Below are 16,520 nucleotides of genomic sequence, written 5' to 3'. Positions count from 1 at the left end.
GCAGTTAATGTTTATGAAGCTCAAGTCAATAAACCATGCTGTTTTACTTGATATTTTACATATATATTACTAGATATATGTTTTTTTAATAGACCATTGATGTCAGCTGATACAGGAAAACAACTGACTTACGGTAATAGTTTAGGATTCTATAAACTCACTAATCTCACTCTATTTGATCCAAGTCTACGTGCTGTCATTTTACATACATTAGTCGACAGTTGGAAGCCGGCTGTGACTGCTTCATTCATACAGGAATACAATAGACGGCCAGAGTGGAAAGAATGTCAGTTACACTTGGAGGTACGTCACAGGGTGGGGACTCCATCATAAACATACCATGTGTTGATCCTACACTGATACAGGATGTATGTCTGAATCCCACATGGTTTAGAGGAAGACGTCATAAACATACCATGTGTTGATCCTACACTGATACAGGATGTATGTCTGAATCCCACATGGTTTAGAGGAAGACGTCATAAACATACCATGTGTTGATCCTACACTGATACAGGATGTATGTCTGAATCCCACATGGTTTAGAGGAAGACGTCATAAACATACCATGTGTTGATCCTACACTGATACAGGATGTATGTCTGAATCCCACATGGTTTAGAGGAAGACGTCATAAACATACCATGTGTTGATCCTACACTGATACAGGATGTATGTCTGAATCCCACATGGTTTAGAGGAAGACGTCATAAACATACCATGTGTTGATCCTACACTGATACAGGATGTATGTCTGAATCCCACATGGTTTAGAGGAAGACGTCATAAACATACCATGTGTTGATCCTACACTGATACAGGATGTATGTCTGAATCCCACATGGTTTAGAGGAAGACGTCATAAACATACCATGTGTTGATCCTACACTGATACAGGATGTATGTCTGAATCCCACATGGTTTAGAGGAAGACATCATAAATATACCATGTGTTGATCCTACACTGATACAGGATGTATGTCTGAATCCCACATAGTTTAGAGGAAGACATCATAAATATACCATGTGTTGATCCTACACTGATACAGGATGTATGTCTGAATCCCACATGGTTTAGAGGAAGACATAATAAACATACCATGTGTTGATCCTACACTGATACAGGATGTATGTCTGAATCCCACATGGTTTAGAGGAAGACGTCATAAACATACCATGTGTTGATCCTACACTGATACAGGATGTATGTCTGAATCCCACATGGTTTAGAGGAAGAAATCCTAAAAGTGAAGAATAATCAACTGTTAACAGTGCACAAGTGTAAGTTCTGCAACAAACATTACAGTCTCTAAGACTTCTGGTCAGATGTGACTTTCCTGATAAGGCAAAAAGTGGAGTCATGATGACATGGAGTGTCAGATGGAAGATTACATTATCAGCATCTACCATTATTAATGATTACAAAATTAACAGTATTGCAAGTCATTGGCCTGTGTGATGGAATCTACATTTATAACACATTTTGACACCACAAATATCAACAGTAAAAATAGTCTACAAATAAATAATATTTATGTAAAGAAAATATAGATGAATGATACAGAAAAAGGCATACATGAATGATATGGATTTTTTCAAAGTGGTATTTGACAAAACCTGCTTTCCCAGGTTGTGGAAAATAATATGTAATATGCAGGCAATATAACATTGATGACAATGTATATAGGAGTTTGAAGGAGGGGGAGGGTTCACCTAACATAGATGAGAGGCGTGGTCATGTGGGCCCGGTATAAATGAATGCGCATCTGGAATTTCACGAGATATTCACAAACCAACACAATGAGCTCATTGGACAACAGAGCTACCATGCGTTGCTCAGTCACATTACTCATTCTGTTCTCCTGGGTGGCTCTCCTCTCTGGCCTCTGGCAGGGGGGGGGCCTGCCCCGCCTGGCCCGTGAACGCGCGCCCCTCCTCATGCAGGAGAAGAGCCAAAGGGCCCTGCTCCTGGCTGCGGTGAAGTCAAGCATCCTGAACTCCATGGGGATGGAGAAGGAGCCCAGTCCCGTTGAAAGGGCTTCTGAAGAGGAGCTGAGGAGCATGTGGCGGCTCTACCGGGAAACCGTGAGGCAGCTGAGCGGGAACGCCAGTCAGGAGGGAGGATCCTGGCAGCGTACAAGCAGGGCATCGACTGTGCTTCTGCCCGCCACAGGTGAGTCCCCAGCGGTCAAATTAAAAAATACACTCAGCCACTGTACTGGTTTCTGCCACAAACACCGGACCCGACTGTTGACATTCTAGCTGTAGATGCTAATCTGACTGCATGGCATTTTGTCTTTATGTCTAGTTTATTAATAGCCTATTCAAAAGGTCAGCGTTAGAAGACAGTGTCAGTGGCATGGGCTTTGCATAAGGTTTGTACCTGTGTACCAAAACATTTTGCCACGTCTGATTCTCCCAAAAGAAAGTGTGAAGAGCTTTCAAACAATTTTCTCAAGTCATCTAAATATTAGTGAATGTTTTCTCAAATCATATGTTGTAAAAGTGAATGAATCATACTTAAGAATAAATAATACGTAAGAATTAATGTCTTAACGTTTCGTTTTTTGGTGGCATTCCAAGAAAAGGCTAAAAGCTTAACAAAAGCTGGATGCCAATTCAAAAGTAAGCAATAATTACCGCTTCACCAAAGCTCTGGTTTTGATTGTAATTTTTTGGACAGAACACATCCATTAACAACCCTTAAAAGCATAGCCTTTTCAAGTCATAACAGTAATTCCAAGAACTTGAGCATTTGTGTAACAATCCTCTTTTCATCTCTTTCAGTAAAACGTCTTAAAGTGCTCCAAAGTGATAAAGAACACCCATCAAATGTTCTGTGGTTCAGAGCTTTATTCCACAAGAACCCAAACATCAAGAAGCAGCTCTTATCCACCCGGGCTGAACTCAAGCTCTATAGACAGGCATTGTATAACTCTGAAACCGCAAAGCGCACGATTTGGAAAGAGGTTCACACTACAATCTACGAGGCAAAGTCACTGAATTCTTCTCGGCTAATTCCCAAGGAAAGCGTGGTCCAGGAATTTTCTGCAGGAACTGGTGATTTGACTGTAGACATCAGAACTGAGGTAGATATGTGGAGAGGGACTTCTGACACCCACTCTCTGGTTGTGGATGTAGGACTGGTAGTTGAAGAGGGAACTGACCCCAGTGGGATCCCTCAGGTAGTCCTGGAAATAGACCTTGTGGAGCCCAGGTCAGCAGGCAGAAAGAGACAGACTCGCTCTGACAGAGAGGACAACTGTGACAAGGACGGCCACTGCTGTCGAAAATCTGCCAACGTGTCCTTCAAGGAGATCGGCTGGTCGGAATGGGTTGTGGCCCCCACAAGTTACAACATGCACTTCTGCGATGGCTCCTGCCCCCACAACTACAAGCCGGCCAGCATGCACGCGCAGGTGAAGTCTCGCCTTCATCACCTCAACCAGGGAGCGATGCCTCGCCCGTGTTGTGTGCCCGCAGCTTTTGAACCTATGGTCCTTATGCACTATGACAGTCGGGGAAAACTGAAACTCACGCCCTTCGATGACTTGATTGTCAGCAAATGTCTCTGTGCCTGAGTTCGGCCGGGCAAGACCAGGCACAGACTAAACAAATACCTGCTCCTGTTGGTGAGCAATTAAATAGATACAGTACGCTACTACTTATAATAGAAGGGATGACGTTTTGTCCCATTGTGTTACCCACATTCCTAGCATTCTTTTCAACATTTAAACAAAGGAAAATACCGAACATCATTCATCTTCCATGGATTTTGAGAGCAAAAGCTGTTTCACTGTCAACCAAACAAGTCACTGTGGAGCTATGGCTCTAATATTTACTATTTCAGTTGAAACGAAAAAATCTATGTTATTCTCATATACCCATACTTTCATGTACTTTCATATACTATAAACTATTCTAAAAAATTTCTTATTTATTGTAATTTATTGAACAGGGTACAACATTTACTTTTTTGTTGTACTTTTTATTGTTTATAGTTTATAATGTTATAATATTATGTTCTTCACATCACTGTACTGTAAATGGATGTGTTGAATGTAATGCTTTACTGTTTTACTTCCAAACATCTTGAAAGTTTGTCAATACTCTTGTTTGACAATAAAAACAGAGACAACAATAACAGAGTATGAATATGATATCCACTGTGTTTTTCAGACTGTGCTTGAATATGTACAAAAATAAATATATTTAAAACAAATAAACTGTGTTTTCCTAATTCTCCACCAACAACAATATAACTTAGGATTCTCACATCCTTGTGCTTTACTGTCTATTTGTTTTCATATAAAATGTTAAAAGATAGGGTGTGTCATGGGAGACATAAAAGATATGAAAGCAAATATCTTTCAGGTGTAGCCTTGAAAAAACTGACACTGTGGCCTTGACCGGAGAGGGAATGACAGACAGGACAACTTAACTAATCTTCTGCATGACAGTGACAATATCACAAAGCACACATGACGACATGCATTGTAAACTCTGCACCAGGAAGTGATATATCTCTGAACAACAAATACAATGTATTTTAATGCAACATAACAAAGGAATATCAAAGTCAGTACCCTATCTAGATAACCACAATTCAGTATTATAGAGATAAGTTTGGATAATTAAAGAGAAAACAAATAATCCTCAAGATACTGCGGGTTAACTACATGCATCATATCTAACTTTTTTATCTATGACAAAGATAGCAAATAATGAACAGGTAGAAGACTACCCAACCTATAGTTTTTCCTATCAAACAACTTAACCAAACAGCATTTGACAATATAAGCCAACAGACTACAACCAAAACAGTTTTTAGTTGAATTCGATATGAAAGTCAAAAAGGATAGCTTTTTCTATAACATATATATTTTGCAGTTTATTTATGCAGAATACACACACACACACACACACACATATATATATATATTTATGTGAAATGTATGCAGAAACATGTACAGATATGGTATTAACACAAATTTCAGCACACGGTAGCCTGCCGTATACAGAGGTTAACTGTCCATTGCCTGAGTAGATTAACTAATTAAAAAGTGTCAGGAAATTGTGAACCAATCTCCAAACATTCACAAATATTTACAAATATAGCCCCAGTTAAAAAAAAATACATTTACAAGAACAGCCATTGTACACCAGGTACCTCCCTCTGTTCTCGGTTCATTTACAAGAAGTCCATCCTTTATTTCTCCGCAGCCAAGACCTGATATTAACACCTTCAATCTTACATTTTGAAAGGTCTTGTTACCACCCAATGTATACAATTTGGAGGGAATCAAAATCTGAATCAGTGTTCATCACTGTGCAAACTTGGGTGGGTGGCGCTGGATGTTGAGTGCGGTCATTCAGGAGGCAGTATTATCACTGGCTTTGGTATTAAGTGCTTTTTAAGAGTCTCTCACATTCAGATGTACTTACTATGGCGTGATAAAGCTGAAATGTATCTTACCACAACAGAGATCACCTGTGTTACAGATATATTTGCTTCCTTCTCTCGTGTGTCACATTTAAAAATATAAATTTAACACAAAAAATAATTTTAAGAAATCCCACTAGGTGGCTCATTGGTTCAAGCACGTTTTCTGTGCATGTTTCAAATCTTTATAATTGTACAATGATTTTACTATGGCACAAAATATGACAACTCTGGACATGAACTGGATTCCTGTACCTGAGCTATTATGGTTGAAACATTGTTGTGTCATTTTTTAAGACAAGTTGGGAAATCCCAAACTTGCTTTGGGGTTCTCCAGGGTTATAACCTTGGTCCAATCTTGTTTAGCTTCTTCATTAATGAACAGCCTTTTGTATGCAGATGTATGCTGAAGATACTTTATGTGCATGCAAGACACATAGCGTAGGGTAGGACGGACAATCACATGCCCTTGCTATTTTAACTTGGTCCCTTCAACCATCCTGAACTTTCCCTGCTGGTAGATATTTAATTTAAATATTGGCGTTTTTTTTAAACAACACAAACTCACAACAAAATTAAAAGAAACAACACCAAGAAACAACTGACCCCATGATATAGAAAGGCAAAAGTAATGATATATCCTGTATTATAAACCAGGTGGTTCGCTCACTTTTTGCTGCTCTTATTGCGTTGGTGACAGGCTTATAATCGGTGACCTGGTACAGTCTATAATGATGCAATAAGGCATCTCTGAGGTTTGTGGTATATTGTCAATATACGACAGGTATGAGCTGTGTCCAGGCACTTCATGATGCGTCATGCCTAACAACAGCTCTTAGCTGTGGTATATTGTCCATATACCACACCCCCTCATGCCTTACTGCTTCTTTATAAACTGTAAAGGACCAAGTGTGACATGAGGGGTGTGACACACAAGTGTCCGGAACGTTTCAGAGAACTTAGTCATCAATCTCCCGACATTCACAAATATTTACAAATCTAGACGTTTTAAAATGAATAATTCAAAGTACAGCTTAAGTACACCAGGTAACTCCTTTTGTATGTGGCTCACTTGCAAGAAGTCCATCCTTTATTACTCAATGTCGAAGACTGGATATTATCACCCCCCGGTCTTACATATCTTTAACCAATAGTCATCAGGACCTAATCAGATACATTTCCTTTGATGCTTGACAGACATGTTTCAGCGCTGACTAGTTTATATTTTCCCTGATGACAAAACATAAATAATTAATCCTGCATCAAAATATGCATTCTCTCATTGTAGGAGTAACGCCGTTTCTTTTAATATGTTAATCCAGCCTTTCACAATTCTTCTTTGAATTTTGTGTCATCCAAATTTGGAGAAACGACCTTGTGTCATCATTTACTCACGAGGTCAAGTGATGTTTTGTACCTCAAACCTGGACACCTTAATCAACTGTGTGACTGCAAAGGGCCATCCGACTATTGTCAACTCAATGGAAGACACTTTTATATAACCCAGTGTCCGATTAAAAAAGTGAAACCCCTTTCTATCTGATGACTGTTCCTATTTTTTGTTAAAAAGGAGAAGTTAAAACCCATCAGCAACACTACAACCCCCACTGAAAAATACCAACCTATTTTGGCAAATATGATTTAGCGCTACACAGGTACTTCAAGAAGTACTGAATCTAGCAAGCACCGCATAAAACATGCAAGACATGAGAGTAAAAATAATAAAAATACTTTTAATCTAAAGCAGATGAAGGCAAAATGTGTTCTTTCAAATGGTTGGGTAAAACACGACAGGCTCCAAAACATACCGTGCCCATTGATTTATATTCCAATTCCACTGGATTTGAACAAAGTGGTCACCACGGCTGTGCCTGGAAAGTGTCTGGCATTACATAAAGGTCGTCGTCCCCCTCAGGAGGTAGTATGGCCAGGCTACACGACGGGTCATTGCTGTAAATTGCGTCATCCTGTGAATCACACTGCAGGTATATGTCCCCGGGTTCATTGGTCGACCTGGATAGACATGGGGACAGGTGGGACAACATCAGAAGGGTTTTCCCTGTGTAGTTACGCCACAACAAACATGGCCAGTGTGTGCTCACCATTGTGCCATCAACATTCGTCAGCTCTGTTAAAAGTCCACTGTTGAGTCATTGATACAGTGTAGGATTAATACCGTTAAAATGAAACTATAGGGAGGCATGACATCTTGGACATGAAGAGCTTGCAAAAGGGGAAAGCGAGAATCTGATGTTTGTCGATGTTGTGCCTGGCATTTTTTATTTGAACATTTCAACACTGAACCCTTGAAGCAAATGAACAATCATCATTTCACCCACCTGTTCCTGTATCTGGAGTCAGTATAGTTCTCGTAGATAGGAAAATGATCAGAGGCAGGCAGTGGTCTGACCATGGGCGTGTATTGGGAACCCTCAGGTTTCCGTGTGTCGACCTCTGTGCTTTTGAGTTGATCTAATGTCCATAAACTCCTCAGCTTACTACGCTGGGTAAAAATCAGCACCATTACTACTACCAGCAAGATGGACAGAGGGAGACCCAAACCTAGTGCCAGAGATAAACCTCCAGACGTTGGTTTGCATGCTGTTGTGGAGTTCCCCAGGGGACATGTCTTGTTGAGCGTCATGACCTGTAAATAAAAACATTGTTGTTTGGATGACAGCAGTTTGGGAAGTTGAAATTGAGGTTAGCCTCTTATACATAGAAAGTCTGACATTTGAGGCGTTCAATGAATGATGTCATGGTGATGTTGACTCAGGTCATCATTGTAAAATAATTTCAAAAACTATTGGCTGACTAAAAGATGCATTGAAGCTGGGATCAGCAGTGAAAACAATAATAATAAGCATATTCCATGCCTGTTTCTGTAAAACACTGAAGGATAAGCCTGGAGAAATATAGCCCCTCTGAAATGTGTAGACAGCAATACAATGACTGACCATTCATGATATATCCATTTAAACAATAGTTTGAACCATGTTTTGAAGCTGTGAGCAGAGGTCTCCAACAAACGGTTCGCAAGCCTCACAGCCCCTTCTTGAGTAGCTTCATACATTTTTCACGTTCCACAGTAAACTGCCATAAACAAATCTCCAAGCTACCATTGAATCCACATAACATTGACAAACCACTGTTTAAACATTATTTACCCAATATTATAGCACACTGCCCCAGTCTGTTTAACGCGCACTTTGATCTGTTGCTACTAAAGATAACTGGGTTTTCTGGGTTAAGAATAAGATACTTTTGTCAGACAGCCTGAAATCAGGTTACTTGAAAAGAGGTTTATGATACATAGCTTTTATTATAACTATAGCAATATTTAAATGAGCTCCCAATGCATATCAGTGGGACAAAAAGTACAATAGACTTGAATAGGGAGACAATCTAAATTTCTCGACATGTCTCCTACACTGTCGAAACGATCAGCTCCGAACTAACGTGTGTTCAGATTGGTCCAACTCGAGTTTGCATTTAGATTTGTAATACCATGTTTATTTTACAGGCATAAGCTTTTACAATGCGCTTATATTAACATGGGTTTGAATGAGAGCTACAGGGATATGGAGGTTTTAATTCAAAATGATGATGGTTCTTGGCCAATCAAGTTATAATACCAACTTTAAAGTTATTAGGTTTTAAAGGTTTAATTACTTGAAATTCAACTGAATGTTTAGAAAAGAGGTATGGGGAATTAAACATGCAGAGTAAAGTATGGAACGTCTTTTAGGTTCTTACACTATTTGACACATCTTATTGATCATGTTTCAGCCCCAAAGTTTCCGCCCTGCCTACCCAAACTTGTAATGTGTTGGAAGAGAAACCTAGGGTTGCTGATGGGTTTCTATTTCTCCAAAAGTGCAACAAAAGCAAAAATTTAACAGACCGTGTGCTGTTACCCACAGTCTGGTAAAGCAAGACTGTTTAAGCTATAAAGACCAATCCAACATACCAAACCAACTTTTTTCACATATTTAGGTTATCTTAGCTAAAAATGCTAATATGTTTACTGAAAATGACTGTATTAATTAGCTTAATAATCTTAGTAAAATAAAACAGTATTGTTTTTAATTATAAAAAGCTAAAGAGACCAAACCAAGTTTTTTCTCAAGTTTAAAACTTTTAAAACTTTTACAATTTTTTGTATGTAAACAAGCGGGCAAACACACCACATTTAATTCTGCAAATATATTTTTTGGTTTGAATCTATTATTGGTTATATGCACAAAATAGCAAAGCCTGAGTCATACCACATTCCTCTGGACGCACTATTAAATAGTGGGTGCTATAAAATATTGGTTTCCTTTTCTTCCAGACCGTAAGACCATAAGTGATTTAATCATTTACATACAATTTTGTTTATTCTGAATAAAGTTAACAAATATAAATATATTGGAGAGAAAAAAACGACATATTGTATATGTATAAAACACAGATAAAATACAACTCATAGATCTGTTTTGCGGACATTTAATACAAATCTGAGCAAAAAATATTTCATAGAGTTCCCCTTCAAATATGTCTACTAACCCTTATGTTACCAGGTATATCGATTTAAAATAAAGTGCAGTACTTTGCTGTGCAAAGTACTGCAGAAGGTATTTTAAAGTAAAATTCTTCAAGAATCAACAGTTAAATATAATAGATTTTTAGGTTACAAAATGTGCTGTTAATCCAAAACAAAATTTTGCAGACTCCAGGCCTGTTTGAATAGCCCAAAAATATAAAAAATAAGATCAGAATAATAAAAAACTGTCTTACCAGATGAGTGTGAAGATCAGTGTGTGGCCAATGTGATCCGTGAGGCACAAAAATTTCAAGTTCCCTTAAATTTATTGTGAAATATAGGAACTTGACAAATGCAAAGTCACATTTTAAGGTTTCTTGTAAATGCCTCTTTTTAAAAACATAAAAAACACACCACACTCCATCTAACAATGTTTGGAAATTATATTTATTTCTATATTCTTTATTAGTACCTCACAGGGTGTACTGTACATTTTTTACTAATTAAATAATTATTTTGTTAATGTAAACTGATAAGCATTTAGTCAGTATGGAATTATGTGTCATGGTGCGGTGAGCAGCAGCGCCACCGTGCCATATTTTCACAAGTTCCCATATTCTCACGAACACATCCCGGACTGTCACATGTTTTCAATCCTTCACACCAGGTCCCAATTTGAATCGTTTGTATGTGTATATATGTTTCCCCTCTGCTGCCCACATTGTGGCTCATTGTTCTTGTTGTGTTTGGATGTCGTGTGTGTTGCCGGTATTTGTAAGTAGTTGTGTCATTTCTTATTGTCGTTTTTGCTGCTTTAGTCAGCCCTTTGCTTTGTGTGTTTTGTGCTCGGTGTTTTGTTTATTTCTTATAAATTAAAGTGTCAACACCGACTACCCCTGCCTGCACCTGGTTCCTTGTCCATGCAACACTGCACTACACCACTGCTTGTGACAGAATGAGCCACCTAATCTGGAACCCGCAGGCTATGACGGAGGAGGACCACCTATGGAATCGCCGCCTCCTCTCATGCATGCTCGGCACGTTCCTCTACCGAGACATGGAGCGGGAAGCTCCCTTTACGGTGGAGCGTGTCGAGCGTGTACTCGCGGAGGCGTGCAGACAACGGGCCATCACCAGCACGAAGGAGCTGCTGGCCCGGTACCCATTCCGTCTGCGGAGGGACATCTTCCCTTCGTCTGGGAAAGCACAGAAGAGGGCAAGGCGCCCAACGCTCAGCCCGAGGTCCCCCCAGGAAAATTTTAGGGGGGGGCTGAGTGGGTGCCCGAGGGAAGCCCCGACGGCGCCCCCTCTATGTCCGGGGCCTCCTCGACCCCGTGCAGGCTGGCCAGGCTGTAGGCTGGCAATTAGGCGCACACCGCTTCCTGCTCCGCGGCCTTCCGCCGCCCCTGTCCCTGCGCCACGGCGCCGATTGCCCCCTGCTGCATTGGAGCAGCAGCCAGCGCCTCCTACCTGCCAGCAGCGGCAGTCAGCGCCCCCTGCTGCATTGGAGCAGCAGCCAGCGCCTCCATCCTGCCAGTGGCAGCAGCCTGCACCGCCTGAGGCCGAGGAGGAGTGGCCTGCACCGCCTGAGGCCGAGGAGGAGTGGCCTGCACCGCCTGAGGCCGAGGAGGAGTGGCCTGCACCGCCTGAGGCCGAGGAGGAGTGGCCTGCACCGCCTGAGGCCGAGGAGGAGTGGCCTGCACCGCCTGAGGCCGAGGAGGAGTGGCCTGCACCGCCTGAGGCCGAGGAGGAGTGGCCTGCACCGCCTGAGGCCGAGGAGGAGTGGCCTGCACCGCCTGAGGCCGAGGAGGAGTGGCCTGCACCGCCTGAGGCCGAGGAGGAGGAGGAGTGGCCTGCACCGCCTGAGGCCGAGGAGGAGTGGCCTGCACCGCCTGAGCTTGCCGGGGTTAGGCTGCCACCGCCCTCTCCTGTCCCGGCCGCCCCGGCGCCTCCTTCGGCTCTTCCGGCTACCGACCCTCCTTCGGCTCTTCCGGCTACCGACCCTCCGTCGGCTCTTCCGGCCTCTGACCCTCCGCCGGCTACCGACCCTCCGTCGGCTCTCCCGGCCTCTGACCCTCCGCCGGCTACCGACCCTCCGTCGGCTCTCCCGGCCTCTGACCCTCCGCCGGCTACCGACCCTCCGTCGGCTCTCCCGGCCTCTGACCCTCCGCCGGCTACCGACCCTCCGTCGGCTCTCCCGGCCCCTGACCCTCCGCCGGCTCCTGATCTTCGGCCGGTTCTGCCTCCCCGGCCTGTCCCGACGGCTCCGCCACCCTGGCTAGTCTCGGCTGTTCCGCCCCCTCGGCGGGTTTGTGCTGATGGGGGTACTGCGCTGCCCCGCCCCCCCTCCCTTGGGCTGGGGTTCGTCTTGGCCCGTCCGGTGGCCGGGCCTTTGGGGGGGGGTACTGTCATGGTGCGGTGAGCAGCAGCGCCACCGTGCCATATTTTCACAAGTTCCCATATTCTCACGAACACATCCCGGACTGTCACATGTTTTCAATCCTTCACACCAGGTCCCAATTTGAATCGTTTGTATGTGTATATATGTTTCCCCTCTGCTCCCCACATTGTGGCTCATTGTTCTTGTTGTGTTTGGATGTCGTGTGTGTTGCCGGTATTTGTAAGTAGTTGTGTCATTTCTTATTGTCGTTTTTGCTGCTTTAGTCAGCCCTTTGCTTTGTGTGTTTTGTGCTCGGTGTTTTGTTTATTTCTTATAAATTAAAGTGTCAACACCGACTACCCCTGCCTGCACCTGGTTCCTTGTCCATGCAACACTGCACTACACCACTGCTTGTGACATTATGTTTAATTTACTCCTGTCCATAAGTGCTTATTGATGCATGACCACCCTACACACAAAAAAAATATATATATAGAAATAGGGCCCACCCCAGACCAATGTTATCTCACTGTACACTTGAGATAACGTAGCAGTCCAGGTTCAGAAACAAAATATCTCACGTGATTTTGTTGTGGAGGGAGTAGAAATGTATGAGCAGCAAGCAATCCCATAAGATTCTTCTTGGGCTTTTCGCATACAATTTGTAACCAAGTCTATAATATGTCCAGCTGACTTTACTAACAGAATTGTCATTAGAAATATGGTGACCTATTTGTCATATTGTGTTACAGACTAAGTACATGAACACCATGTACGGAGCAATATTGTCTAAGTCATTGAATGTGATTCAAAATGTCCTTTATATGCGTAGATGTTGCTGATTATTTTATAGTCACACTAGTTCCTTACTGGCTATATACTGTACTTTAAGGTGGCTACAGCCTCAGTGTTCTCTGTAAACCCACACCAGAAATTGCATAACTTTCAAGTTCCTGCTCACAAGACCAGATATTTGCTCTGTGATGGAAAAAAATAAGGAACATAAGCTTTTTCATTTATTTTTTACTCAGGCCATATCTCAACTTACTATTAAGAGAAGGAATAGTAGAATACACCAAGTGCAATTACAAAAGGTGTTTGTGTATTGATTTCAAAGAAAAACATGCATTGTAACTTTCAAATAATTACAGATTACCTCTTATGTCTGGACCTTAGGATTGATCCTCCACACCCTGTGCACAAGGTCACCCAATCTCATGGAGAAAGTACATGTCCTGGGGTCAAAGACTACAGTGTTGTGGTATTTCAAGTTATTGGTAATAGCAAGTAGTTCACCATAAAAAGAGAAGCAGGGCATTCATGTAAACACGAGGAACGCCCCCTGCCGGCAGGGCAAACAAATCACCACAAATCAAATAATTTACTATTGAGAATTAGCAATTCTATGTTAAATCTCATGCAATACTTCTCATTTTGCCATGAAACAAAATAAAAATAGTTCAGGTTTTGCATCTTATTTCATAGAATTCTACACATTTGTCTTAACTTGTGTCATTTTAATAATATCTGCATGAGAATGACTGAAACAAATAATTTGGGACCCCCTGGAGGTTGGGCCCTTTCCCAGCCTGGGTGGTCGGTACTCAGCCATTGTTAATACTAACTTTAGATAACTGTAATAAATATATTTATATGCTTAGTTGTCAGCTAATTGATAGACATAAGCACAAATGGTAAAAAATCGGACTTAGTGAATATGGGAATGTCTATTGACGAAATACAAGAAACAACTTAAATCCTTAGGGGTAGGAAGATGGATCCCGCTATGAACGTTTTGTCACTTTACCATCTTCAGCCAGGTCAACCTGTTGTTGTTGTTTTACACAAGAAATACAAGGACATGCACAAAGTCAATTTTCCTCATTTTTTTCTCAATGTAACAAAACATATTCTAGCAAAAACTTTAACTCTAAGTCTTAGCTCTTTGGCAGGCTACTTAATTAATTTTGATCAGAATGTCTTCATTCTTGTTTGTTTTCATTTGCAACATCAACTAAAAAAGGACAAGCATAATTTGTTTGTAAATGTTCTCTCCACCTCACGGCAAAATAGGTAAAATGGCAAGAAATAGAATGTCAAATAAAACATCTCTGCCTCATGGCTATATATTACAAAGTGCATAAAATGTGTCATGAAACAAATAAAGATATTGCCAAATGGCTAGAGCTGGCCCTTAAGATGGGTTCTCCGAACAGTTGAAATTAAAGAAAGACAACAGAGAAAAATATTTCCTGTTAAGGTACATACCTCCCCCTGGTGTCAATTACTGCCCTTCACATGAATTACAAAGGAATATCACAATAACACAATACTTCAAATACATCCCAGTTTCCAAAAAAGTTGGGATGCTGTGTTAATGCAAATTAAAGCAGAATATTGTTCAAATCAACTAATCCCAATATTTAATTGAAAATAGTTGAAAGACATATCAAATGTTGAACCAGAGAAAATACATGCATATTTTGAATTTGAAAAAGTTTGGACAGGGGCAGGTTTATTACTATATTGCATCACCTCTTTTAACAATATTCTGTAAGTGTTTGGGAACTAAGGAGACCAAATTCTGTAGTTGTGTAAGTGAAATGTTTCTCATTCTTGCTTGATATAGGATTTCAGCTGCTCAACAGTTCAGTGTCTCCTTAGTCATATTTTTCATTTCATAATGCACCAAATGTTTTCAGTAGGTGACAGTTCTGGACTGCAGGCAGGCCAGTTTAGCACACAGACTCCTTTACCAAGGAGCCATGCTGTTGTAAAAAGTGAATGTGTTTTTGCATTGTCTTGCTGATATAAACAAAGATTTCCCTGAAAAAGACATGGCCTGGACGGCAGTATATGTTGCTCCAAAACCTGTATATATTATACAGCCTTAATGGTCCCTTCACAGATGTGCAAGTCACCCATGCCAGGTGCACTAATGCACCCATCTACCATCACGGATCCTGGCTTTTGAACTGTGCACTGATAACAAGCAGGACGGTCCCTTTCCTTTTTAGCCCAAAGGACACAACGTCCATGATTCCCAAAAATCATTTCAAATTTTGATTTGTCAGACCACAGGACAGTTTTCCACTTCACCTCATTCCATCTAAAATGAGCTCAGGCCCAGAGAACGCGATGGCGTTTCTGGATCTTGTTTATATCTGGTTTTTTCTTTGCGTGGTAGAGTTATCACTTGCATTTGTGAATGCAGTGACAAATTGTGTTCACAGACAATGGTTTTTGCAATTGTACCTGAGCCCATGCAATGATTTCCAAATTTTTTGCCCAAGTGAGCGAGTGACTACCCCTTGTTAAATAGCGTAATGGTTAGAGAAGCGGATTTGAGAACTTTAGGTCCCGAGTTCATGTCTCTTCGCAAGTGAAGCGATGTACACATTATGAATTAGATGAAAACTTCACTGGCTAAAACAGTTAATATCTACATTATAAAAAGCCTGAAATAAAACAGTTTACGGTAATATTCCAACTTTTCCTGGTGGATTTTTGAAGTACGCATCCGTGCATGTGTTTTGGGTCTGGATAGAACATAGTTACGTTATAGTAATCCTTAATTGAAACTGTATATGGTTATATTGCGACTGTTTCTCGCATGGAAAAGTTCATCTTCAGTCTCGCTAGAAAGTGCTCAATTCTTATGATTATTCCTAGGAAGTTAGTAGATACTAGTAAGCCTATTACTGGCTAATAAGCTGTTAAAAAGGCCAGTGGCAAAAGCAATACAGTTCATAGATGCTAGAGTGGAGGTAAACTTAATAAGAAATGTTTGTCAGTTTAACACAATCCTCAATGGAGTCTAGTAAATAATGAAACGTGTAATGCCGTGGTGTAGTGGTTATAGACAGTGCCTTTCAGATTGAAGGCCTAAGTTTGAATCTATTGAGAACATTTATTAATTATTTCTGGTAGATTCCACGATTCTCTCGTCTTCTCACTTGATTTAAAAGTTAGTTATCGTTGCTTTTATTGATAGTTACTGTAAAAATGTCGTTCACGAATGACATTTTTTTTTATGTTGTTTTGCCATGAAAGAAAAAAATATGTTCTCATGTCATGAAATGAAATAGCTTTGGAAAACTCGCTAGCAGTTGCTAAATTCTTATGACTATTCCAGTAAGTTAGTAGATACCGCTAAAGCATATTACTGGCTA

General features: G+C 41.0%; 1 protein-coding gene and 1 long non-coding RNA gene across 2 annotated transcripts; one reads left to right on the top strand and one right to left on the bottom strand.

Annotated features, from left to right (window-relative positions):
• The first annotated feature begins 1,708 nt into the window (after positions 1–1,708).
• Positions 1,709–4,686, top strand: LOC105024537 (univin). The gene is made up of 2 exons (XM_010894533.4): positions 1,709–2,173; positions 2,788–4,686. Exons 1-2 carry the CDS (start codon positions 1,759–1,761, stop codon positions 3,579–3,581), a joined length of 1,209 nt encoding a protein of 402 aa, XP_010892835.4. The 5' UTR covers positions 1,709–1,758; the 3' UTR covers positions 3,582–4,686.
• A 2,476-nt stretch (positions 4,687–7,162) lies between these two features.
• LOC105024347 lies at positions 7,163–10,273 on the bottom strand. The gene is made up of 3 exons (XR_829037.3): positions 10,223–10,273; positions 7,783–8,090; positions 7,163–7,456 (listed from the first exon to the last, which is right to left on the bottom strand). It is a non-coding gene; the product is annotated as an uncharacterized LOC105024347 (long non-coding RNA).
• Between the last annotated feature and the right edge of the window lie 6,247 nt (positions 10,274–16,520).

This window comes from Esox lucius, chromosome 3 (assembly GCF_011004845.1).
Source record: "Esox lucius isolate fEsoLuc1 chromosome 3, fEsoLuc1.pri, whole genome shotgun sequence".
NCBI lineage: Eukaryota > Metazoa > Chordata > Actinopteri > Esociformes > Esocidae > Esox > Esox lucius.
Note: the sequence above shows the minus strand (reverse complement) of the source record. Positions and strands in the feature narration are given on the sequence as shown.

Excerpts from the sequence above, each read along its gene's own strand:
- LOC105024537 (XM_010894533.4), top strand. The coding sequence starts at position 1,759 with ATGCGCATCTGGAATTTCACGAGATATTCACAAACCAACACAATGAGC. Across the intron at positions 2,174-2,787 it reads TGTGCTTCTGCCCGCCACAG|TAAAACGTCTTAAAGTGCTC; the intron begins GTGAGTCCCCAG and ends CATCTCTTTCAG.